The following is a 27,867-nucleotide window of genomic DNA, read 5'->3' on the forward strand; positions in this document are numbered from 1 at the left end:
TAATGTATACATTTAAAATTATGTATAGATGTGGATAAAGACTTAAAAAAAAAGGAAAAATGAAAGTTATTTCCTTCTGGATATTGGATACTATGGATGAGAAATTCAGTAAAAGCTTTTAGACCTAAACATGAGGGACATAATATATTAGACCAAACATATTAGACCTAAACAAGAGGGACAAAATATATTTTAAAATATTCTAAAATTATATAGGTGAGTAGATATAAAAATAAACAAGCCTCAAATGGTTAGAAAATGTTATTTCAGAAAAGTTAAAAAGCTCTGTGGCCAAAGGTATGGAAGCAACCTAAGTGCCCATCAACAGGTGAATGAATAAAGAAGATGTGGTACATATATGCAATGGAATACTTCCCAGCCATAAAAAAGAATGAAATTTTGCCATTTGCAGCAACATGGTTGGACTTGGAGGGCATTATGTTGAGTGAAATAAGTCAGACAGAGAAAGACAAATAGTGTATGACATCACTTATATGTGGAATCTAAAAAAATATAACAAACTAGTGAGTAAAAAATAAAAGATGCAAACTCACAGATATACAGAACAAACCTGATGGTTACCAGTGGGGGAGGGAAGTGGATCAGGACAATTTAGGGGTAGGGGGAAAAAAGGTTTTATTACATGAAATCATGTGTGTGAAACTTTTGAAAATTGTAAAGCACAAAAGAATTTAAAGACTCTTTAATTCATATTAAAAACAAACAAACAAACCACTATGGCCAAACTTTTTCCTTGGACAATCTACTTACACATGCTGCCTAATGCTTGATTTTTAAAAGCCTGCATGCATGCATGCCTGGGGTGGAGATATAGTACCTTTTAGGACTAGAAAGGTAAAAATCAGGTAAAAGAACTGAAAAAAATTTAGAACTCCTTTTAGGATGACACATTAGTTGGTAAGTAAGGGAAAAAGAAATCATCTAACAGAGAAAACCAATGCAAATACCTTCCTGAAATGATGTTATCTCTGAGTGAAAATGAAAAAAAATTCCCATTCATGTGGGATTTGGGACTATATTCATAATATCAATTGGCCCAAAGCCCTTCAAGCCAAAAATTTGGTTAACTCATCCTGTTTGGCAGTGCTCCCAGAAGCCTGGGAAGCATCTTTGGCCTCAGTGTAGTTCCAAGGGTTCTGAGCTCACCCTTCATCAAACACATGAGAGAATAAGCCATCATGAGTATGAATCAACACAGACATCAAAGCGCGGAATGACTTTCAGAAAGACTTCAGGTATCAGAATTGCAGAAAGGGTGTATGTGTGTTCAATACATTTACATAGATAGAAGAGGATAACTGAGAAGAAGTAGAAGGCAATAGAATCTGATTGGATTGAAATATAGAATGTTTATAAGTTAAAGATATAATTATTAAAATAAATCAAATAACATTAAATGAAGTAAACTCAAAGAAATATCTCTGAACTTACACAGATTCATGCAAATGAGAGGAATAAGGGACAATATTTAAGAGCCACAGTAAAAAAACAATGAGAAAATTCCATATATTATAATCAGTGTTTGAAAATGACATAAAAAATGGAATAAGAAAAGGACATTTTTGTAATTACACGAGCTTCTAGAATTGTTGAAAAAATCTAGCCCACAAATTTAGTAAGCCTAAAATATCTAAAGTAGAATACATAAAAATAAAACCACATTTAGACACTGCAGGGTAAAAACAGTAGTACATCAAAAATGAAGAGAACATCTTAAAAGTAACCAGAGGGAAACAGATTCCCTACCAGTCAAGGCTGACTTCTGAATAACAACTATGGAAGCAAGCTGAATATCTTCAACATAATGAGAGAAAATATTTGGCGACACAGAATTCTATGTCACGTGAAAGTGTCTTTCAGTGAACAAGGGTAAAATAAAAACATTTTAGACAGACAAAAACTGAGAGAATTACTACTAATAGGCTGACAAAATTAGCTTTTAAAGAATATATTTTAGACAGAAGGAAATTTATCCAAAGAAGGTCTGAGATTAAGAAAACATGAAGAATTCAGAAGTAAACTGAGAAATTACTGGAAAGTAACATAGGATTTGAGAGGGACATTGCAATTAGTTAATTCTGCATTCCTTGTGTTATTCAGGAGGAGTTTTAGAACATTGAGAGACTGTATATTTTGTTAAGTTAAATGTAATGCACACAGCTCTAAATTTCTAGACCCAAAGACCCTTCAGACAAATTATTAGAATTAGGAAAGTTTTGTAATATTGCTGGAAATTATGTTAATATACAAGATTTAATTAAATTACTATACAATAAAAAATCACTTAGAATAATTTAAATTTTAAAAATTTAACACGTATTATATAAGCCTAAAAGATGGTAAAGACTAATATAGAAAAACATAAAACTTTTTGAAGGAAATTAGGGCAAAGTTAAATAAATGGAGAGATATGCCATGTACCAAGATAGTTAACTTAATCTCATAAAGATGTTAATTCTTTCCCAAATAATATATCAATCCTATTTATATGAAGGAAAACAGGCTCAAAGGAATCTAAGATGGTCCTGAAGAGGGAACAAGAGGACTTGGATGACTACATGTTAGGACTCAATGAAAAAGTTATGAAAATAAACTGGTGTTGTATAGGCTTGCAGAAAGAAAAATAGGGACCAGAGAACTTGGAAACGGATCTGCCCATGTGTATACACAAGCCTGACACATGATAGCATCAGTATTGCACACATGTAGGCAAAGAACAGACTGCTCAATATATTGCACTGATTTAATTGGTGATCATGAAGGGGAAAAAAAACTCTTTTCACATACCATACATGAAATTTGTTGCTGGGCAATCGATTTGAAAGAAAAACAATATCATTTTTAAAAGAAACCTTATGGGAAGATTTTTACTATCTCAGAGTAGGAGAGGATTTCTTAAATAAAACACAAAAATTATATTCTGTAAAAGGAAATCTAATAAATTCTACCACATTCAAAGAATAACCTATATTCACCAAACATCATAAAAGAGGATGAAAAGATAAACCACAAACCAGGGAATGATTTAAAGAATAAATATAAATGACAAAAGTTTACTAACATATATAGAGAGAGAATTCTTACAAATAAATGCAAAAGACAACCCAGGAGAGGCAAAAATCATGCAAAGATTACCCAAAAGAGAAAATAGCGTCAATAAATATACGAAAATATAACAAATCTCATTAGTAGTCATAAAAATGCAAATTCAAACCATAATCAAATTTGATTTAATTTTTGATTAGTTGGCAAGAGTGTGGAGTAATAAGGACTCTAATAATATACTGGGTAATTTATCTCAAAAAGTTGAATGTTCCCTATGCCACAGCTCCAGGAAACAAGCATAAGAATGTTCATAAAAGCAAAAATGAGAAACTATCCAAATGTTTATACATGGTAAAATGAACTTTTAAAATTCTGGTATATTCATCAGTGAAAATGAACCTGTATCAATATAAATATACCTTAAAATTAAGAATATGCATAGTCTGTGTATAAAGTTTAAAAAGAAACAAAACTAAACAATGTATTTTTTAATACATAAGTGAATAAGTGACAAAGGAAAAGCAAGGTGATGATTATCATTCAGTTCAGTCTATTACATGTGAAGGGGGTATGACTGCATAGGGATGTGTGGGGAGCCTGTAATGTTTCATTGTTTTAGTCTCTGTGTTTTATGTGTATTTATTTTATGAATAATGTTATTCTTTAAACTACACATTAATGATATAAACTCTTATATACATAAAAATTTTCACAGAAATAAAGAAAAATAAAAGCAGTTTAGGATAATGGGATTATTGCATTTTTAATTTTTGAAAACTGCCTTTGATTTTATAATGCTGTCTTTATATTAAATACCAGAGGAATTGATTCATTTGTGTGATATTTTTTCAGATAAGAAATAGTAACTAACATTCATTACATGTATACAGGAAACATAACTTTAAAAATAAATGTCTTGGGGCTTCCCTGGTGGCACAGTTGTTGAGAGTCCACCTGCCGATGCAGGGGACACGGGTTTGTGCCCCGGTCTGGGAAGATGCCACATGCCACGGAGCGGCTGAGCCCGTGAGCCATGGCCACTGAGCCTGTGCATCCAGAGCCTGTGCTCCACAACAGGAGAGGCCACAACAGTGAGAGGCCCGCGTACCGCAAAAAAAAAAAAAGTGTTCACCAAAAATAAATGCTGATAAGTAATTTTTTCTAAGAAATCTAATAATTGAACCCTTTCCACAAAGTGCTTCATTTAAAACATTTGTTAATATCCCATATACGAATTCATACTGATTAAACAGAATAGCTGGCAAAACAAACAAAAAAGTAGTCTCTAATTTACATCAGGAATTAACTGATGTGATTTAGCCCCCTTCTACCTAAATGTCTATACTTTTTATTTTCCTCCTTCTCCACCCAAACCAGTAATTACTACTAAGAAATACTTTACCTAATCAGTAACTGGTCTAAATATTTGTTCAGTTGCCTCTTTATTATTTATACCTGCACCACAACATTGACCCTGCTAGAGAAAGTGGTGTCTTACAAGAATATATAGCTTAACACCAGTGACAGGATGAGCACCTCATCTAGATGCACCTGAAGATCTCAGGGATGAGAGTCAAACACCCTCTGAACAATCGAAGAAACTTGGTAGATGGCAGCCTAGTTGTACATGGCCCAGCCTTTTCCACCACACCTATCCCCAAGTCCTATAGTCCTATAGTCCTATAGTCCTATAGTCCTATAGTCCTATAGTCCAGTCAGAACTCCTGATGCCACAGTTTAAAAGCCTCTTGGGATTTTTACATCATTTTATCCCCTCTCTGGGTTTTCACATCTCTTTTCAACTGACTGGCTAGATTGATAAAAGTCATTCGTTTAACTGATTTTTTTTATTGCCCACTTATTATTTGCAAGTAGTGTAGGAAATAAATGAGAATAAGCCCTACACTGTCCTCAATGGGTCTTACAATCTAGCAGAAGAGATGCGCAAGTAGGTAATTAATTATATTAAAGGCAGATCGTACCAAGCATCACTTTTCAAGGTGCTAGTTAAAGGAATGCTGGTGTGATTTCTGAGTTGAGAACTTGAAAGTTTGAGTAGACCGTGTCATGTGTAAATGTTTGTATGTATGTGTGTGTGTGTGAGTGTGTGTTTTAAAGTTAGAAAGAATTACATACAGAGTAAATGCAGGAGATGTGAAAATGCATATTGTGTTCTGGGATAGTAAATACATCGGGCTGAAGCTAGGGTTTATAGGATCAAGATGCAGGGGAAAATGAAGCAGGAAGTCAATCTTACAATGAAATTCCAGATCCAGGGTAAACAAAAACACCTTATCATATAAGCCTGTAACAGGTGCCAATAAGTAAAATCCTTCCAATCTGTTTCACTCAGACCCCACTCTTGCTTGAAGGTGACACTCTTCAGAAATTTGCAATCTACATTGTCAGGACTGATTCAGGCTTAACTTTGAGAAATTGGTTGCAATTACATCTCTATAGCTGCCTGTCCTTCACAGACCACAGGGAGCCTTGAACAAGGAACTTTCCACTTTTCCACAAAGTATTACATCACTCCTTCCATTGAATTGTGTCATGACTATTACATGTGCCATAAAATCAAGCTTCTAACAGGCATCAAGTACAAATATGAATTTTCACCCCCTCTTGTCAACTTGATAATTATTTTAATCTCCACGCCCATAATAGATTCTATATTACTTTATTTCTGAAGTCAAACTAGCCTATTTTGTTATAACTCTCCAAATTTAAATTTAATTATAATCATCTTATTATGCTTATTTATTAGATTATTATATTCTTTTAAAAATCATTTGCTGCATGATTCTGTGTTATCCTGCTGGTCCTCTGTTAAGATGGAATAATCTTAAAAGACTCAGGTCTATTCCCCTCAGATTAAAAAAATGCCAGAAAGGAAGACATTATTTATTTATTTGTTTGTACATGTGGAGTACCCTAGAGCAGTAGCAGGTGACAAATAAATGACGAACTTGAAAGATTATGTTTGTAAGCTGTTCCAATTTCTCACCTTATGGCCTCAGAACTATTACCTTGAAATTCAGTTGTCTCCTCTCTGCCTTACTGATTGCTGAAGTCTCTAAGTGGCCTTAATGTCAAATCTAAGGTTCTAAATTTTATAACAAGATCAATTTCCACAACATTTTTATTGCCAAATACATTTTTTAAAGGATGCATTAAATTTGACTCTGTCTGAGGTACGATGGCGAACAGGTTCTTTCAGGATAAAACAAGTAATGCACTTGTGTGAATATTTATCTGACTGCAGCTTAAAATATTGGATTATTACAAATGGCGGGGACATAGCACCACCAGTGAGGTTACACCGGAGAATTTATCATCAGGAGTAGGTAGCTTTATAGAATATTGGTATTACTGTACCTACATTCTTCTAAAAAATATTTGGATCGAAGCTCATTTATCATTTAACAAGACACCTGCACAGTGCCTCCACGCCCCCACCTTCAGAAACTCTGCTGAAAATGAGATTTTTTTCTTTAGTGGTATTTAGCTGTTGTTGTGAGCTTTTTGGCAGTGTGCTACATCACACTTGCATCTTTTTTTTTTTTTTTTGCGGTACGCGGGCCTCTCACTGTTGTGGCCTCTCCTGTTGCGCAGCACAGGCTCCAGACGCGCAGGCTCAGCAGGCCCAGCCGCTCCGCGGCATGTGGGATTCCCCCGGACCGGGGTACAAACCCGAGTCCCCTGCATTGGCAGGCCGACTCTCAACCACTGCGCCACCAGGGAAGCCCCACACTTGCATCTTTAAAAGGGCAGGAGGGGCTTGAAATGAAATTAATTTTATGCAAACCACTATCTCTGAGAACTGATGGAGTAAATTCTATATGGTTTGATGTAATATCTTACACCTCTTCTTTGGTGGGCAGCTCCTATGAGAACAGGAGTGGCCTCAGATAATTCACATAAACTAAAACTCCAGAATCTTCCTTTTGCCACCATTGCAGAAATATGTTTCTTGTAAATTTGGTTCTGACATTTGTCATGGGATAAATACAAAATGCATTGGATGCTATACATTAAGCCCATGGGCCAAATCAGCCCCACCACCTATTTTTGTAGGTTTTATTGGAACACAGAAGTTGCTCTCACTGATTTGTGTGCTGTGCATGGCTGCTTTTGTGCTACAACAGCAAAATTGAGTAGTTGTGACAGATACTGTGTTTCTCGCAAACCAAAAATGGTTACTTTCTGGCCCTTTATAATTAGAGCTTGCTGACCCCTGAGTTGGACCAGCTCTGTTGTGCACTGTCTAGATGTCCCAGTGGTTCTGGCTGAAGGACCTGAAGGAACAGAAGGAAAGGTAGGGAGCCAGAAGGAATGCAAATGCCTAGAAAATACACTGGGATAAAGACAGTTCCACAATCCCTAAACATTGAAATGTTCTCCTCAGAGTAGAAATAAAACGTAATGGAGGTGATGTGGTAGAGGAAGGGGGTCTTTATTAGTCATCAGAAAGTCCTGGCTTTCCTTCCCTCCCCTTCCTCACCCACATCACTTCCTCCCTCAGACTGAGCCCTGTTCCTTCCCTCAGAGGTCACTGCTCGCCACCCCACACCATTCCCAGAGGGGCTTCAGAGGCTCTGCAGAGAAGTGACCTCTGACATATAATAAAGATTAAACTACTAAACAGAACTAAACAAAACAGAAAACTCTTTCTCCACTATTATGCAACCAGAGCAAGGGCTAAACTTGCCTTTGACAGATGGGTGCTCTAAAAAGAATTAATGTAAAAACCGTGGTGTTACAGTAATATTATGTTTAAAACATCACTTCAGAAAGTGGTTCAAGCATGGGCTGAAACAAAATCTATAGTCATTATAGGACTACATTATATTATTTTACTTATAGTAAAAAAATGAATATCATTTTTCTTTTCTAAATCTCTTTTCTAAATCTCATTTAAAGATTGTGGTTTTCATAAACAACTGTCTAAAATGTGTCCTAACTGAAGCTTTTATCACAATGTAGATAAATTGGAAAGCAAGATTTACAGTAAAAAAGGGTGACAAAAAATAATATTGAGGGTGGGGAAATGGGAAGATATTGGTCAAAGGGCATAAACTCCCATCTAGAAGATAAATAAGATTTACGGTTACTATAATTAACAATACTGTGTTATATACTTGAAAGCTGTTAAGAAAGTAGATCTTAAATGTTATCACCATACACATAGAACTATTGTAATTACGTGAGAGGATAGAAGTGTTAACTAACCTTACTGTGGTAATTATTTTGCAATATATACTGTATCTAATCATCACATTGTACACCTTATACTTGCATACGTTTTATGTCAATAATATCTCAATAAGGCTGGAAGAGAAACTAATTGCCATATTTATAAATTTTGAAGAGACATTTTCTATAATAAACTATTTTCAAGATGAAAAAAGGAAAAAAGAAATAATATTGAATAAGATTTTATTTTTGGATTGCCTAAAATGGTTTGCAAGGCTGAAATTCTGGAATTAGTTCCAGAGCTCCTAATTAATTTACTATGTCCTTCATTGTCCCCTCTTTTCTATTCCACTCCTGCTGAGATCATGACATAAAGCTTTTCATGGTGCTTCCGGCCTCTGGTGTCTGCCTGCCTCAGTCCCTGCCGATGTGCACAGCCACATTAATCCTCGGATGTCTCAGAAATGGTCACCCAGTCCCCACTAACAGTCAACTTAAATACTACATTTTCTTCCAGGCATTTTTCTCACAACTCATTTTATTATTTTGCTCCAACTCACGATCAAGCCTTCCCTCCTCGCCCCATCCCCCACAAGTCCTTTATTTTATTTGTTCACTATAGTCCAGGTGGATTTACTAGGTGGTTTTTTGAAGTATTTCACTAATTTCTTTTCCATTGGTATCATTTGCAACTAATTTTTCAAATGACTTTTTTTTTTGCTAGCTTACCCAGAGACATCAGAGCAAGGTGAGGTGGATTGGAGCCAGAAGGTTTGAAATCCCAGCTCTGTTTCTGATTACCTGGCTGATGTTGGTCCAGCTATTCAATCTCTCCCTGCATGTAAGCTTTTATTTCTAAGAAAGTAATAGTACCTAACTCATAGAGGTGCCAAGAGGGTAACTTGAGTCTATGCATGTAGAGTACTTAGGCAAGCACCTGCTGTGTATTAAGCACTATGTTATAGCTTGGAGAGTATGAGCACTACCCTTGGACTTCTATGAACCCTTGCACTGTTGCTTACTGGTCTTGTAACTTTGGGAATACTACTCACCCTCTTTAAACCTCAGTTTCTTCAACTGTAAAATGGGAATAATACCAACCTAATAAGATTATTGTAAAAATTCAATGTTGAAGATGAAAAATTTTGCATAGTGTCTGGCTCATAATAAGTACTTAATTATATTAGTTGTTTCTACTATGAGTATCATCATTATTTATTGCCATCATTGGGCTTTTTTGCTACTTTTAATATTCTATAGTTCCAAAGAACTTGAGGATGTGCCTAACTGCCCTAGTCTTTTCTATCCTACTACTATAAAGTTGAAGATTATTGGTCACATTCCCCCCTAAATTTTTTAATTTACACTATATCAAATAGATAGCATTAGAACAAATCAGTTCTTTAAACTTTCTGAGTGCAAGAAAAGCAAATAAAAAATTACAGGTATGTTCAGTTAATGGGATTTCCAGCTGATGTCATAACTACTTTAAACCCAGTTTGTGAAGTAAGTCAGGAAAATATTAGCATATTTCTCACAATGAAGTCTTGAGTCAACTCTCACAAATTATACTCTGCCCTGAACCTGTGAGTTTTGGGGTTTTTTTTTTGTCCAGGTGTGTTATCTGTTGCCCTTTTAAAGCCAGAAGCTTTGCCTTTTACATATTCATATCAAAAAAAGATGTTAATTTTTAAGACAGAGCTGTCTGGCTCTGCTGTCAGACAGGTCACTGATAGATTTCTCTAATCTTCTGACCCCACAATTCCCTAATGGAAAAGCAAGGATTATACCTCTTACCCTTTATTATTGTTGTGAGATTATGTATCTAAAAGTCCTAAAATACAACAGCCACCTATTAAAGGTAACTATATATTTTTTATCTCTCATTGCCTCCTCCTGTGGAACTTCACATAATATAAAATGGGCATTCAATAAATGATAAGTTAAATTGAATCAAATAGCACAATACATTTTAATAGTTTAAGAATTATAAAGATGCTGATAACTGGATTGGCTACATAAATTTAGTTTTCTCTCTTGCTTGTTCATTTATATTATTCATGGTCAAAATCTCATTTGAAAATGAAACACAGTTAATAGCAAGTAAGCTCATAAAATTAAAGAACTTCATCTTCTAATAAAATTAGGAAGTTGGAATTTTATTCTTCAGGCAACAGGGAGAGATTGATGTTTTCTAACAAAGAAGTGACGTGATGAATTTAGTATTTTAGGAAAACAAAAGTGAATTTAGCATTTAAAACAAAACCAAGAAGCAAAAGATGAGTGTATATTTTTTGATGTTCAACTAAATAGAAGGAGACAAATCAGGAGGAACCCTGAATGGAAAAGTCCACAAATAGTTGGAGCCTCTCAAACAAGTAGGTCCATAGCGACAGTCAAAGTTTAAGATAGTTTTGGAGATGAAAACTGAAAATGTGATGTTATTATAGCCTTGTAAGGAGCTTAGAATAGAAAAGGGGGAATACAGCTAGATGAAACTTGGTAGTTTGGGAAGAAATTTTAGTGGAGATTTTTTTCATGGAGGAAAGGGCTTTGGTAGATTTAGTTTGGAATGATATTTGCTGCCTAAGTTACATATGAAAACTATAATACAATATGGTTTCATTTAAAGGAAAATACAGTTTCCGATCTTCAATAATGAAGAGAAATTACCTTAATTCAAATAATGAGATTATTAAAAGTTATTGCAAAGGACATTTGTAGCTTCCCCAGTAAAAGCCTTTAGCTCATATGACAAAAAATAATCACAAAAATCTGTAACTGATGGAAAGATTTAGCAGCCACTATTTTCCACTGAATGGAGAATCCATAGTGGAAGACAGCCAAAATATGGACAAGGACTTAATGCAATGTAACCATTCCTATTTGGAAAAGCCATTGATAATCAAGCTACCCATACAAGTCGTATTTAATTAAGTTTTCTTTGACAGAAAATTATGAGAGAGGTGTTGGTAAAACACATAAAACAATGCTTTTCAACCAGCAAAAGAAAAAATGAATTTTGGGATTCTTAGGTATGCTTAGGTATTTGTCACCCTATACTGGGTCTTAATTTTTCAGTGGGCATATAATTGGCAAACTCATAATCAACTCAGAAGAAAAAAATGATATAGAAACTATTAACTTGTACCCAGCACAGCCTTTTAAGAACATACCTATAGAAATAAAGTAATGCTCAACTCACTTTCATTATTAATCCTTAAGCCATGCTGTATATAAACCATAGATTAAAAAAAACTAATATATACTAATAATGTAAAAAACAAGAGAATGGGGCTTCCCTGGTGGCGCAGTGGTTGAGAGTCCGCCTGCCGATGCAGGGGACACGGGTTTGTGCCCCGGTCCAGGAAGATCCCACATGCTGCGGAGCGGCTGGGCCCGTGAGCCATGGCCGCTGAGCCTGCGCGTCCGGAGCCTGTGCTCCGCAACGGGAGAGGCCACAACAGTGAGAGGCCCGCGTACCGCAAAAACAAAAAAAACAACAAAAAAAAAACCAAGAGAATGGTAGATCTCCTCAAGGCTGAGGTGGCATTTTTTGCTGTCTTCCCCCTTGTCTATAGCAGACACTACAAAAAGATCACAGCTGCAGAGCCTGGAGGAAACTTCAAAATACACTGTGATATAATATTTTCCATCAGCTAAAATTCACCTTAAAAAAGCTTCAGAGAGAAAACCTATGTTCATCCTCGTAAGTGTTGTAAGTGTTAAAAAAGACCTTAGTCATCATGGTAATTAAGGTACAGGTTTGGATACAATCGTTAAGTGTGTGGCCAACAGAAGAACCTGCATCTGTTCTAAAATGGCTTAAACGTGTAAAACACGATGCTAGAAGAAGGATGGCTTAATCAAGCTTCAACTTTAGAAGAAAAATACACACAATTTTAAAAGACACCATCTTATATTATTTGGGCACATAATTTAATATTTTAATAGTGTTTAAATACCACTAACTTTCTATGAACATTTGAACCACAGGTAGTATTATGCCCATTCTATAGTTTCAGAAAATATTTCATTAACCTTACATGTGTTGGTTATTGTAAATATTAGTAACATTTCACAAAACAAAATCCTACAACACATTCTGGTAAATTAGTTTCTGCTAAGAGGAGACTTGAGCATGAAACTTAAACAAGACTGTTTAATGGAATACAAATATCAATCTAGAAACTCTAATAAAAATCTCTCTTTGCTGGGTGAAGGCTCTTAGCTTTTACACAGAAAACCACATGTGGTGCCCCTCGAAATGCATTATAGATCAGGCTCATAATCTTTCCTTCCACAAAAATGGCACAAGAATTGATTTCAATTATCATTCAATACTTATTTCCCTCTCCTGTCAAAAAAATGTTCCATACACTTGAAACTGAAGGTTGGCAGCCTGAATTCATTTATGGAACTTTTAAGTGCTATTGAATTACAGTGAATTTTCTAGTTCTCTCATTGTTACTGGGAGGATGCCTCAGAGTCTGAAATATATGGTAGGATGTGCTACAGTGCCAACAGGCTTAGTAAGACCGATGGGAAGAAAAGCTTCTCAACAATTTGTCAAAATGAATTTCATAAATTAGGCTAACATGACTGATTATACATGACCAGCACCTCTCCTGCAGAACTGAGCTGACATCTCTCTTTGCTTTGTTTGCCCCCATACAAGTCCCTGTCTGGGTATGAACTGTTGGAAAAACCACGAGGTAATTTAAAAATAATTTTAAAATATTTTAAAATTTAAAAAATTTTAATTTTTAAAATTTTAAAAATTTAAAAAAATATTTTAAAAATAGACCTATGTCTTTTGAAACTAGAAACTATTTTGCGTGTCTGAGGGTTTTGGTTTGTTTGTTTTCATGCTATACCAACACATAAGATGCAAGAGAGTATTTATGATGTTGTCAGTATGTTTTCATACAGTGTGATGTTCTGGTGGGCACTTCCAGAAGTTGTGTGCCTTTACTTGCACGTTCAATTCTCCCACAAAACTTTTGTTAAAAGGACAGCATTTCCACAAAGGAACAGCATACTTATCAACAGTACCAGCATGGTTGTAACTAAGGACAGTGGAACAGACTTGCAGTACTAGAAACTAAGGTTACACAGTTCTTTCTTTAAGCAATGCCCCACTGGACCCCTCCAGCCCTATATATAAACTTTCCTATAAATGTTGCCATTGTTTTCCTCTACAGGATCCAGAGATTATGGGTTTGAAGGTTATATAATTTTGCATTCTATCTTTAAGAAAAAGGTTACAAAATTATTAATATAAGTTAAGCATGAGAGTGAATATTTATTTTGAACGAGAAAAGCAATCAGGACAAATTGCAAAATTTTAAAAGCTGAAAATACTACAAATATCACAAATTCCCGAAAATCATATAGTATTTTTATTAACTGCCTGATGTACCCCTAAACGACTTTTCCCTATTTTTTGAAGCACAGGTTTTTATCACCTCTAATATGACAATGATTTTATAATATTTTCTATAGAGAGCTGAAGAAATTCAGTTTTTTCCCTCTAGCATGGTTGATAGAAAAACATTGTTAACACTGATAGTTTTGAAACATTTCTTTCAGTTTCACATCTCATTGATGGTTAGTTATAGACTGTTAGAATTGTCACATTTGGGGAAGCCCCTATCAAATTTCTTTCACAGTTGAGCTAAATGACATAGAAGAGTTTTTGACAGAACATTTCCAGCCCCAAACCATTCAGTTCCGGTTCCTCCAACACTAAGCACACGTCCCAGCACCAGTGCCGAGGGCACGACTAAACAGCAGACTCAGATCTCCATCCATGAATACATTGGATGAGCCAGGAAGAGTATCCCCGGAGTTACTTCTACAATGCAATGTTAGCAGTACCTAACTCATACAAGTAAACCTAGTCGACTAAACCCAAACTTAAAGAATCTCCAACACAAACTCCACTTGGCACGCTCTCACAAACAGCCTTATCCACTCCAACACGACCCCACCCATGGGAAAGTGTGACAGGTAGGCAAGTGATCGCAACTGATAGCACGTAAAACACCTTACTTTTGCAACAAAGGAACATGACTGTGTGAGCACTTCCCCGTGCCTGGAAGGTCAGTTCTTCCAGCACGGCTCTCCCTCCTCCTGCCCCCTGCGCACATACCCCCACACAACACACCTCTGCCGAGCCTGGGCTGCCTGTCCCGACTCCTCCCTCATCCTCTTGACAGCAAACCTTAGTGTTTCCATCTTCAGTGTTACCTTTGCCTTGATTCTTCCAGTCACTTTCCTGTGCTCATAGTCAAGGCCACCTCTCACTAAGTTTCACCATTGTAGTCGAATCCCTAAATCCACCCTAACCAACTGAGAATGATAAAATTCCCCCAAATCTTAGTTTATCCTCTGCTTAAAAACCTTCACGTGGCCCTTTATTATACAATCAGTGGCATTATAACCTCAGCCTTTGAACTCATCTGTAACCCCAATTATTTCCCCTGCTATTTTAAATGAACTCTCTTTCCCCAAATTATTTTCCTGTATTCTTTGGGTTTGCTTTGAAAAGTCCCTCTTCTTGCCTTCCCCTTTATCATTCCTTTTTGCATGGAGCATCCTTCCTCTTCTCTCTAATTCTCAAAGTAATACTTATTCATCTTGGTCTGCTGTTGTTTTGCTTACCGTCTTAGAGGTTTTTCTAAATACCCATAGTTGTGAAAATAATTATCTTTGCTGGAGAAGGTATAGTCTCTATTTGACACAATATATGCTATGTTGTACCTTCATTCAGTTATTGTTTACATAGAATGTGTATATGTATGGAACTGTGCATGTGTATAACATCTTTCCAACAATATCACAGGTTTAATTTATTTGCTATTACCAAGCACATTACTTAGAACTGCAAACATAAGATAAATGTAAGAAACAGTTTCTGCCTATAGGATGTCTAAATCTTGTAAGTGGGAGAAGATAAGAGTGACAATTATAATAGAGTAAGATAAGAGCCCCACACAGCAATTACATATTATATGTTAATTGTTAGACTTTTGGACCCTCCCACTAGAGCCATGCTTTTGAAAGCAGAGGCAGCGTCTCTTTAATCACAGTTTTAATTTTTTTTATTTTTTTATTTTTTTGCGGTATGCGGGCCTCTGTTGTGGTCTCTCCCGTTGCGGAGCACAGGCTCTGGACGCGCAGGCTCAGTGGCCATGGCTCACGGGCCTAGCCGCTCCACAGCATGTGGGATCTTCCCAGACTGGGGCACGAACCTGTGTCCCCTGCATTGGCAGGTGGACTCTCAACAACTGTGCCACCAGGGAAGCCCCACAGTTTTTATTTTTCCGACACCTAGTTTCTAGATGTATTGAGTTCTCTATAGTTGTAGATGCTCGTGTAGGGGCTGGGAGATGTCCTAAATATTGCTGAGGGGATTCAAACACTGACTGATGATCTGGATTTAAGGTATGAAGTACAAATGACCTGTATACATGTGTTTGAGTTCTTTGTGAGACAAGTACTATGTAGAATATAAAACTGGGTACAAGCCTCAGTCTACTATAGCTGGTTGGTAGTGTTATCATGAGATTAGTGACGAGAACCTAGTAGGTATTCAAAAGTTTAAGTTTATTTTACACATTATCCACTGATAGAACTTTATATTTTGTTGTGTGGGAGCTTTTTAAAAATCTATTCCCCAAATCTACTTCAATCATGATGATGGAGCTGAAAAAAGTAAATGTACTCTTCTTAGCAGAAAGTCAGTGAAGAGAAGCTTTAAAATATTTAAAGTCTGGATTAGGACATGTAACAAACTAAAGTTCACATTTTTTAAAAGATTCAACTAACGCTAAAGATGGTTTTGAACAGCAGTCTCATTGACGGTGAGCTGTTTCAGGTCGGGCAAGCAGCCACAAGAAGATCTGATCACCTGTAGACAGTCCACGTGGTCAGAGCCTCAGCAGGGAAGGAAGAAAGGTCTGAAGAGTGAATTGCCCCATACTGTCATTTATAATAAAGGGAATCTTGTCTCAGTAATTTTATTTGAAAGTTAAGAACCCCTTGATATTTTCACAATCAACTCAGCATGGTGCTGTTATTTTGCTACTGAGACACTTAAACTTTTGTTTTTCTTACCTCTTACAGAGGAACGAATTATTTAAAATTTAGGATTTCTGTCAAGTTCATAATATTTTTCTCCTTCTCTGGAAACTAATGCCTCTCCATATGGTCCTTGGGGCTGGGTACCCAGGAAGCATGCTTATGTTGTGTGAATGTCACGCCTACACCACCCACGTCACTGGTAGCTGATGAGTCTGTAGATCCCAGATCTGATTTCAAGAGACACCTGCTCTACAGTCATAGACACCTGGCAAGCCCGAATGAACACAATTCTCCCACCTGGGGATCCAGATTAGGGCTGAGAGATGGCTAGCCAGTCAGTATCTGTAGGTGAGGAGAACTGGACTTGGATGTGTAAACTTGGCAGCACCATGTGCTGAGTCATGTTGATCAGCGTAGCCAAATATCCAGTTTGTATGTTAAAGTGGAATGAAAACATATGCAAAAAAACCAGAGAGGAAATGTGGGGAGGGATTCTAGTGCCTCGGTTTAGCTATTTCTTAAGACCTGATGGCATTCCTATTACTGGACTTCATGATGCCTAATACAGGAAATTTTTACATGTTGAGATGTGGGGAAGTCATTCTGGCTTATACATGAGTTAACTTGAATTATATTCTAACTAGAACAGCCTGTTTGTGGCCTATAAAACATACATTGTATATCTGCTTTAATTATTAAAGAAAAGGGTGCATTGACCAGAAGTAAAGAATGTCCATGTTAAAATAAAGACTAAATGCCTTCCTTCCTGGGATGCCAGTGCTGGTATTCCTTTGATGATAAGACTCCCTTCCCAGGGGACAGGGCCATATTGACTTGCTGTGTACATGCTGATCTGTTTTTTTGAAACCTTGAAGGAAAGTATCCCTGACTTGTTTGATGTTCTTTGCTCTGACAATGCATAAAACAGTGTTGAAAACCCTGCTTCTCTGGAGCAGTTGCTCAGAGTAATGCGGGAAGCTGGCTTCTGGATTATAGTCCTCAGTTTGGCTTAAATAAAACTCTTTTCTCTTCCTGTTATAGATTGTTTATTGATTTTCATTGACAGAGTCCCCCCCCCCCGGTTTGTTTGTTTACTTATTTACTGCTAAAAGAAGATGACATAGCTTCTCCTATTTGCAAATAATGATGCCCAATTAATTCACAAAAAGTAGCTAAATGTCTGTGACTTCAATGGGTCCATAGCTTATCCCAGGGAGAAATTTAAGAGTATAATACATGATGAAATTTTGTGTAATAGTTATTTCTTATTGACTGTCTATAATGTTCGGGGTACTTATGCATGCTTATGTTTTAAGTGCTTATGGATGCTTATTCCTAACATTCATTGCAGTCTTGTGAGGCTGAAATGATTATCGCCATTATATAGAAGAGGAAATGCAAGCCACAGAGTGTTATAAATTACATAGCTAGTGACACATTTCAAATTGTGGGATGCTGCTTTCTGTTTCAAAAATCGGGTGGTGTTCACCCAGCAACACAACAGACTTTCCTGAAGGCCAAACTTTCCAACCCCCTGTCTGCGTCACTCCGTACTCCTCATTTCAACAAATGGCACCTCAGTTTTACCTGGTTGTTCAGTCCAAGGTTCAGTTTAACCTTCGCTTCACAAAATTATCTTTTACTCTTTTCTTTTTTCCTACCTCCTCCATCTATCCCATCATCAAATCCTACTAGATCATTTCCACAGTTCACTCAGAATAGACCTCTTCTTACCCCTCTAAGCCTCGTTTTGTCGATGGGGATGCCGCCAGTCTCCTTATTTCAATTCTTGTGCCCACCTCACCACATATTCTGTTCTCTGCAATGTATACAGAAGAAATCTTTTAAAAAATAAATCTGCTCATGTCACTTTCCTGCCCCAAACTCTCCAATAGCAACATGAATTGGTCTGTCCATCCCTTGACCTCATCTGGTCCCCTTCACACACTCTCTCCAGCCTTGATGTCTTCCTTGCTGATCCCCAAACACTTCAAGCATGTTCCTCCTCAGTGCCTTTCTGCTTGCTGTTTCCTTAACCAGGGATGCCTTTGTATAGAGGCAGCCCCTTGGCCTAGACTCTACCTTTAGTTAGACACTTGCTGGAGCCTCTAGGTCAGAGAGACTTTCCCTAACAGCTCTTTTGATGGTGGTGCCCTCCTGCCACCTCCCTCTGGAGCCCTTATCTCTACCTGACTTGACTTTATTCATTTCTTTATATATGTTTGTTCCTGTCTTCTCCCATTAAAATGTAAGCATTATGAAAGTAAATATTTGATCTGGTTTGTTCACAGCTACATCTCTAGGATCATTAGAACAGTGCCTGAAATAAGATAGAGGCTCAGTAAAGGATTGAGTGAATGAATTAAAGGGACTGGATACTTTAAATCTAAGTTTTAAAAATCAGATTTACATGGCTTTGCATTTTCTTTTACTTACTATAAAAGAACCACACTCCTCTTAAATTTTCCCATTCAGAATATACCCTTTATCGGAATATGCCCATACTTCCATAAACTCTTTATTCCTTTGTAGCTTACTGTTTTTTGCCTTGCAGTCCTTGATCTATTCATTACAAATTGGAATGCATGTGAAAGATTACAATATTTTTGGAGCTACATGAAAAACTACAATGCTTTTCCAATCTTGTTCTCTTTCACTGTGCCCTATAAGCCCTGTAAATTCTTTGATTAATAACAATGTTGACCGCTATTTCTCTCTCTTTTAATTTTTGAAATAAAGATTTGACTGTTTAGGCTTCTGTTTGGAAGACAAATACACCATAGTGGCAAAGCACATAAAGATGGTAGACCTAGTTCCTCAGAGATAAAAAACAAAAAGAAAAACAAAAAACAATCCCACCTTCCCTGTTGTGGATTATTCATTCATTCAACAAGCACTTATTTCCTACACAGTACATTTCACGGAAGAGATGGTAGAACCAGGACCAGGGTTTGTGTTTTCAGATCAGTGGTCTTGTTCAGAGGGTAGAATATGTTTTCTGCTGCAGATGTTGCAATTTTCAGACTAAGATTTTAAATACTGATACCTGATGTTGTACAAGATACCTGAGATGAACACATTTCCCCTTTTCTCACAGAAATGGATTTTTAAACTTAATTTTTTTTTTTATCAAACGGGAATAAACTTTTATTAAACATATACAACACCAGGGGCACAAAAGGAGAGTTAGCACTGAAATATAAACTAGAAGCGTGAAACCAAACTCACGTGTGGTTCAGAACTTATCGACTGGAGATTTTCCAAGGGAGGAGAAAGGATTTTTTTGCATGAGACTTGAAAAATGTAGATAGGAGCAAATACACAAATGCATGAAGTTAAAATAGGCCATTTCCGTGTTTTTACGACTTGTTTTATTCTGAGATTCTGTCGCGCAAGTTTTCCATATTTGATAAAAAGGCGACACGCCCTGGGCACAACCGGCCTAACCTCTCGTGAACCCTAACCTTGGTCTTGGAACTTACCGCCTCACTGCTGAGCATTTTACAGAGGCCATGATTTTCAGATACACAGACGCGCGTACGAAGTAGACGCGAACAGCATCATCCTTTCAGGTTTACTAGCAGCTTTGAGGTTTCGGCGACCCGGAAGCATTTCGGCTCAGAATGTGATTTTTTTCGCGACGCTAAGCACATGTGGGGGACCGCGCGGCGGACCGAGTTTTGTCGATTCCTCGCTGGGCTCGGCCCTGGAGCCAAAGAACCCGGACGCGGCGACGCCTCTCGGCCGTCCTTCGGGGGCCGCGGCGCACCGGTTGCCTGGGAACCTGGGCCGCCGAGCACGGGTCGGGGAGAACTGGGGCCGGGAACCGCGGCCGCCGCCACCCAGCACGGGCCGGGAAGGCCGGAGGGACGGCCGGTCGGCCGGCGTCCGCGGGGCGCGCTGGGCCAGGGTGGAGGCCCCAACTACCTGAGGATGTTGTGCCGCCTCCATGCTCCGGTTCTGGTTGCTCGAGCGCACCACCGCCACGCGCAGCCACGACGACGGTCCGCGACTCCCGCTGCCGGACTCCCCACCCAGCCGCGCCGCTTCCGCGCGAGCAAGATTAAACTTAATATTTTTTCTTCACTCTTATAGATATTAGTCAGTGTTTCATATTTAATCAGTAGCGTTCCTAAAAACTAACATGCTTTAAGCATTAATATGTTCTTAGTGACACCTATCAACCATTTTCACTTTAAGATTACATTTTTCTTGGTTATTAACCAGTCCATAAAACATTTATATGTTTTGAATGCACGGAATGTGACGGTAACCGTCCTTGAAGAGTTTATATTAGTAATCATTCACAGAGGACATTTGAGAGGATGGCATGTCTATGGATGGTTGAATGAAACAAACACCTAGATTAGGGGACGGGCACCCTGGAGAGGTTAAAGGCAAAATATATCTGTTTCATAGTACTATGATCTGGCTTGCATCAATTCAATTGAACATTTAGAGTGGACTTAGTATGGTTATACAAGTGAATAGAAAACTGCCCCTTTTTACAAGTTTCACAATCTAGTAGGAGAAATAGATACAGGGACTAGAATATATGACCAGTGGAAAGCTAACAACCTGGATGAAAGAGGTCAAAGGGAGTATAATGTGATACAGAGGACTGGAAAGGGAGGAGGTGCTTAGAGACACTGCACTTCTTCTGTTCAGTCTATATTTTTTGAGTTCTGAATTCTTACCTGCCAATTCCATATCTTTTATATAGTGAGAGAGTAGGATATTTAAATGAAAAACCAACCACATGGTCTTAAATTATTAACAAAGTTTATAATATAATCACATTATATTTGTCAAATACTTCTGAGTTATGTTCATCTTTATCATGTCCCAGGATAATCTTCTAAATACATGACTATTCACATTATGTTTATAATTATTTCCATTTTGAAATTGATTGAGTGTTCTAAAGATAAGAAAACCTGAGGATAATTTGTTTCTTAAAATCTAAGCTATTTAACTGATACTAACAACAATGATGGCACCTGTACAATGAAGGATTTTCTCAAAATGCCCTCATTTAGGGCTTCCCTGGTGGTGCAGTGGTTGACAGTCCACCTGCCGATGCAGGGGACACGGGTTCGTGCCCCGGTCTGGGAAGATCCGACATGCCGCGGAGTGGCTGGGCACGTGAACCATGGCTGCTGAGCCTGCGTGTCCGGAGCCTGTGCTCCGCAACAGAAGAGGCCACAACAGTGAGAGTCCCGCGTACCGGAAAAAAAACCAAAAACAAAAAAATGTCCTCATTTAAAATGCACTGCTAAATTCTGTTGCAAATGACATTTGTTTTCTGCAACAAACATTATTTGCTATATTCGTGGTATATGAATGTCTTTGAAGTTTAACTTATTCCCCATCAAACTTAACTCCTCCTAATTAACTGATTTCTCAAAAGTACTTACATACTCTTCATACCCCTCATGGGCTGGAGGAGGGGGTGCCCTGTATCCTGGCACAGTGGGTGATGCCCGTGCTCGCGGAGCAGGGACGCCTCTTGCTACAGGGGGCACTGGAAGAGCACCACGGGTCACAGTGGTCCCTCTAGGGGTGAGAACGCCTCGTCCAGGTGGTGGGGGAGGAGGAATGGCACCCCCACGGCCCCTAGGAGAAACAGGTCACATACAGATGAGAAACAAGTAATGAGAGCAGGCAAAGCTCTCATCTTATAGCCTCTACAATGGGAAGAAAACACATTTATTTCTGCATGTCTGAGTGTTGTGAGTGTGTGTGTTTAATGGAGATTCTTTAGTGTATAAAGCATTTTGACCTCCACAGAATAAGTTTTGTAAATGTTGGTTATGACTTAGTTATCATAAAAACCATATAAAATAATTTGATATTTTCTTTTATAACACTAAAAATTCAAAGCAAAGCAAACAAAAATCAACCCACTCTGATTTTTATTCCAAATTTACCAAAAAAGTCTCAAATAAGAGCAGTGTCTAGTACATGACTCACTGTACCATCCATAGCTGCTAATTGTCAATGTCTCCTCCATGCTGGAGGTTATTGACAGTGATGGGCAATTTTGTCACTTACAAAAAAAAATCTGTCTGCACTTCGATAAAATGTGGAACTCTAACCATCATGATATCATTCTGCTTATTATAGTAGCTTAAGTTTGAGGTCATTGTCACTGATTTATCATTATGCATGTAACCCCCTGAACTGGTACAGTCCCTGATAAAATTTATTTCCTATGGTAACTATGGTGCTAGTGAAATACATGAGGGCTCTGCAAAAAAAATAACACACTGAGTACTTGGTACTGCAGTGCTTGACACAAAATTAACTTGTATTAAAAGTGTAAGATCAAATGGTTGCAGTAAACTCTTATGGTATTCTGAGGCCTTTGGAAAGGTTGAGTGTTTGTCTAAAGTTTTTGGGCAAAAGCATGGTTATTTCACTTTTTATTATGTCTGAAAGTTTGGCCTCTAGAAAGTACTGCTTTCAGCAAGAACGCTAAAGCTTTGGGGGAAATAATGATCACGGGTTGTGAACCATCACACTGTTTGGCTGCACCCACAGATGGGGTTGTAGGTTATGCTTTCTGCTATGAGGAGCAATCAGCTGGCTCTTGCAGAAAATGAGCTTGACGAGTGAACAATAAGAATGCTGGTAAAGCTTTTAAAAGTTTTAAATAGATTATAGAGCTGATGAATAGAGAGATTATTAGAGAACTTACTGTGAGTCTAATGTACAGAGAATGCTCTCCTGCACTGGGAGACCCTAGAAGGCCCAGTGCCCACTTCAAGCACAATGTAACTAAGACCACAATATTCTACATTAGCATGATAATATAAAAGCTGATCTATAAGATGGATATAAAGAGTAATTTTACCTTCACTGGATCTCCAAGCACCTTATATACAGGGTGTGCATACATCCAGGTTTGCCCAGAATAGTTCAGAATTACAACTGTTGTCCTAGTTTAGCATTTTAATACTTTCAACAGTGTCCCTGTGTGGGTGGTAAGTTATATGTCACCTTACTTTAAACTATATTCACAAGTTATATCTATACCACTGAATAATCACAGGTAAGTGTTATAACTCCCTGAGCCTAAGGTAGATTATTTTTCTAAAGGGTAAAATAAGATTTCTGAATCTGTAGCCATTCTTCCTGCTTTAAAATTATATGATGCTCAAATCAAATCTAATTTCTCATCCCATTCCTTCATCAACTGTCTCCCAGACAGAGCCCTGGAAAATCTGTCTCTTGAATCTGACTCATTACCTCCTACATATTACATCCCTTCCCTGGAATATTAACCCTATATCTCTCTTTAACTCAAGTCCTCAATTCAACTCAAGATTCACATCATCTATTTAGAACATAGTGTCCCTGGCTGAATCCACTCTACAATGTTCTTTCCTTTATTTTTCTGACTTCTTGAAAATTTTCTATCCTTAATTCTTCACCTCCTGCTCATTCCTGAATCAAATGCAATCTAGTTATTGCTTTCTCCTCTTTATTGAAAATATTCTTGACTGGTATCACCAGAAGCCTACTGGTTTCTAAATCCACTGGAAATCAGTCCCCATTCCACTGTAACTGTTATATTTATCACTATGGGTTACTATCTGGAAAACGCCTTCTTTGAACTTTTATGACTCTGCTTTTCTCCATATTTCTTCCTCCCTCCTTTATATTCTTCAGGCTCATTCATTGACATCTACTCCTGGGCCCACCTTGGAATGTTGCTATCCCCATTTTCTTCCCCCCACCCTCCTTCTGTGCCTCATGGTGCACCCCTGCAGTCTCTAACCCTGATGGCTGTTATCTCTTTCCTTCCTACCACACACCATACCCTGGATCATGTCTCCTTAACTGGTCTGCATATTAGAGTCACTTAAAGACCTTTGAAAACCTCCAGACTCCAGACCATACCCCAGGCCAATTAAGTCACAGTCTCTAGCAGCAGCGAGCTTTCAGTGATTCCAATGTGCAGACCAGTTTGGGAACCACTGCCTTACATCTGTCATCTAACTTAAAAATCTTGACAACCTGGTCATGTAGCCATTTCTAAGCTATTTTAAAGGTTGAGAACCAAGTCACAGAAAGTACAAGTCACCTTCCCAAGGTCACACTGGCAATCCATAGACCTAGGATTAATTATATTCTTCATTAAATTTGGTCCTTCACCTAATTTTAGTGGATGATGTCATTAATCTCTAGCCAGGGCAGACATGAGAGAGTTATACTGTCTAGGACCACTCTCTTGTCTCCAACATCTAATTGGGCACTAATTTGTATAAATTCTAATCTCTAATCTAGTCCTTTATCTCTCTAATACTCCAAGTGGTATTCATTTCTGTGTTGGATAATGAACTTGTATTCTCCCTGGCTTCCTTGCCACACACCTCTCTGTCTGTCTTTCTCTCTTTGCTCTAATTCTTCTCTATCACTCACAGTGGTGACTGAGTAGTCTTTCTTGGAGACAAATATGATTAGTCCCCTCTTTAAAAAGCTCCATTAGATTCTATCTATGTATTAGTTCTCATTGTAGTAAACAAAACCTTCAAAGTCTGCCTCAAATGTTTTACTTTCCACTGTTCACTCTCATTCAACATGTAGCAGTGATGTGTGTGAAGATCTTAATTCTTCAATTACATAATATATATTATTATAATATATAGATGTAATACTTTGTTTTCTGGTATGCATTATTATTGGAAGATTAGATAGTTTTCATAGATATGCTTGTTGAAACATAAATTCCTTTAATTAAAGAAATTTTCAACAAATTAAAGTTTTAAAAATATACCAGGTACCGTTCTTTTTGAATTTCAGTGTAACTGAATAACTTTAAAAAGTCACAATTTCATAAATATGTACAAATCAGCATCCATTAACCCATGTGTTCAAGAACTTTCTGATCAATATGATCTTCTGTTTTGTGAAGCTATTTTCTTATTCTTATTTAATTGCAGATATATTTCATCATGTGGTTTGAAACAGAAGACAACAGAGTTCTGCTACATTTACTTTTATTAATGTTAATACATTAATTACATCAAGATAGCATTGAAAGTGAGGTTTAATTTTCAATATTAATTTTCTTTTTTAACATATGCAGTATCAGATTGTATGATATATGGAATGTTAAAAAGCAAAAGCTTTCAATCAAATTTTTCTTCTAAGATATTTAAAAGTCTAGATTATAATGCACTCTTCTTTATTAAATAATTAAAGAGATTAATATTTTACATTAAAACTTCACTGAAATTGAAATCTTATATGGTCTACTCAAATATGACAAATGTATTATTACCTTAAGGAACACCAATAACAAAACAAAGTCTTTTAATATGATGATTTTATAATCTCAAAAGCAGGTTAATGCATTATTCTTTTAAATGGTCCCTATTCCAAGGAATATAGAATAGAAAAAAACTTGTTGCCTCTATAGTCATTCAATACATACTTAGGTTACACCATATATAACCGCCAAAATTATCATTTTTTGAACTACAAAATTGACAATTTCATTATTAAAACCCTATGATTTAATCAGTTTAAGATTGCCTGCAATGGTGTCATTTCACAACCCATCATGCTGAAGTTAATATAAAGGCTTTGTAAAAGGCTGATTCCATTAAAGAAAGTCCATAAAAAATGTTATGTCACATTAATTTTTAGCAATAAACTAATGTTCCTAGGTAGCATTAGAAAGCTCATATAAAAAAAATTTTTTTAAGAAAAAAATGTGAAAATAATCACTGAAACATTTTCAGAAGTTTTTCCTTTAATCAAAGTAATTTCTATAATTGCCACATTTTACCTTTAGTTAATTATTTCCTTGATATTTTATTTGGAAATTGATCATTCTTAACTTCTTTTCTGATAGTGTAAAATTTTTTGAGGTGTCTGTGACTTAAATGTTAAAAACAGTGGTGTTTTGAAAGGTGGTGAAAATATTTGGGGAGTAATTTTAAAAATAAATTGAATCAGCAAAGTATCTTAGAATCTCTTAAGATGGTTTCTATGCAATATATGAAATAGTATTCTAAATCTAAGTCGTTTAGAGATTTGAAGGCCAACTATAACAGGATAAAGAGAATGACAGAGTTACACAGTCTGTGTGTGAAGGCTATGAGTATTTTTCACTTTATCTCTTTGCAAAACAATGCTTTCTCTTGAAATCTTGGCAAATGTAGACTCCTACAAGACAAATTCTGTTGCAGAAAAATTCCAATTTCTTTGCAAAGTGAACAATATCAAATAAAATCTTCTCTGATGACATTGCAGAGTCAAATATAACTAAGCTTTAAATATTCTTACCATCAGCCATGTAACAAATGTGCTTCTGGCTTTCTGGACTGGTGGTGTGTATATATATATATATATATATATATATATATATATATAATGTGTGTGTATATATATAATACACATACATATAATATATATATAATCTACTTATCTATCTAAATATCTGTATATCTACCGACCTACCTATATCTATCATTATCCTCATCTATCTGTCTACCTATCTGGCAAGACTGTATCAATTCATGGGCCATTTAAGGCATAGATAATATTTGTAATTTTCTCTTCATTCAAGGTCATCCTGGTTCAAAGATGCATATGACTGAATCATCTGCATGTCCTAATCCTGGGGACAAAACCAAAAAGTAGAAACTCTTAGATTTGCTCCTCTTATTTTCTTAGGAAGCTGTTAAGAGCTCAAACTCTGAATTCTAGAGTCAGACTACCTGTGTGTCCTCAGGCATATTGCTTACATCTTTATCAGTTGCTCACCTGTAAATAATGCTTAACCCTACTATGGAGGATTTGATGAGTTAATAACTTATATAAAGCTCTTACAAGCTATGTAAGCATCTGTTGTTATTGCTTTTGTGGTGGTGGTGGTTATTGTTGCTGATATTGTTGTTGTTTATTCCTAGCTGTGATCATGACATAGAACAGGCCAGCAAAGTATTGCCATCCTTATTGGCTGTTAATTTATTTAAAGTAAGAACAAATGTACCTTGAAGGAGTTGTGGGAGCTATTCTGATCCCTCTGCCTTTAATACCTCTGCCACGACCAGAGTCCTCTGAGCCATTTAAGTAAGATAATTCACGTAGTTGTTCCTGACGAATTTCATCATTGTAGTCCTAGAAGAAAAAACATGACCTGATGAGCTAAAATGGAGCATGGAGTTCTTAGAACTGAACAAACACAGTAAGAAAGGAAATGTTTCACTTATTTTCTGGTATACAAAAATCTAAAATGAGGTAAAAGTAAATATAATTTAAGTTTCTAGTTTTATTCAGAGAAACTGAAGTTGCTTCTTTTACCAAGGAAGTACTCAGCAGGAAATCAGATGAGATTTGCTGGGATATCACTTTATATGTTAGCTAGAAAAGGAAAGGTAACAATATAGAACAAGATCTTGGAAGGTCCCAAGGTCATGGTTTTCTAATAAGAGGATTACTGAAAAACAACTTTCGTGGTATAAGTACGTGTAGATTGTTAAAGACTGCATAATACTCAAA

At 36.9% G+C, this 27,867-nt stretch overlaps 1 protein-coding gene across 1 annotated transcript in view; it reads right to left on the reverse strand.

The window, feature by feature from the left end:
- Positions 1–27,867, reverse strand: part of KHDRBS2 (KH RNA binding domain containing, signal transduction associated 2) — a gene marked incomplete at both ends in the record, with an annotated part of 704,484 nt that overhangs the window by 264,285 nt on the left and 412,332 nt on the right. The window contains 2 exons of the mRNA XM_082848563.1: positions 21,768–21,966; positions 27,359–27,486. Of these exons, the coding sequence (XP_082704689.1) occupies positions 21,768–21,966; positions 27,359–27,486 (327 nt within the window). The remainder of the gene's footprint in view (positions 1–21,767; positions 21,967–27,358; positions 27,487–27,867) is intronic.

Source organism: Leucopleurus acutus (assembly GCF_964270905.1).
Source record: "Leucopleurus acutus genome assembly, chromosome: 10".
NCBI lineage: Eukaryota > Metazoa > Chordata > Mammalia > Artiodactyla > Delphinidae > Leucopleurus > Leucopleurus acutus.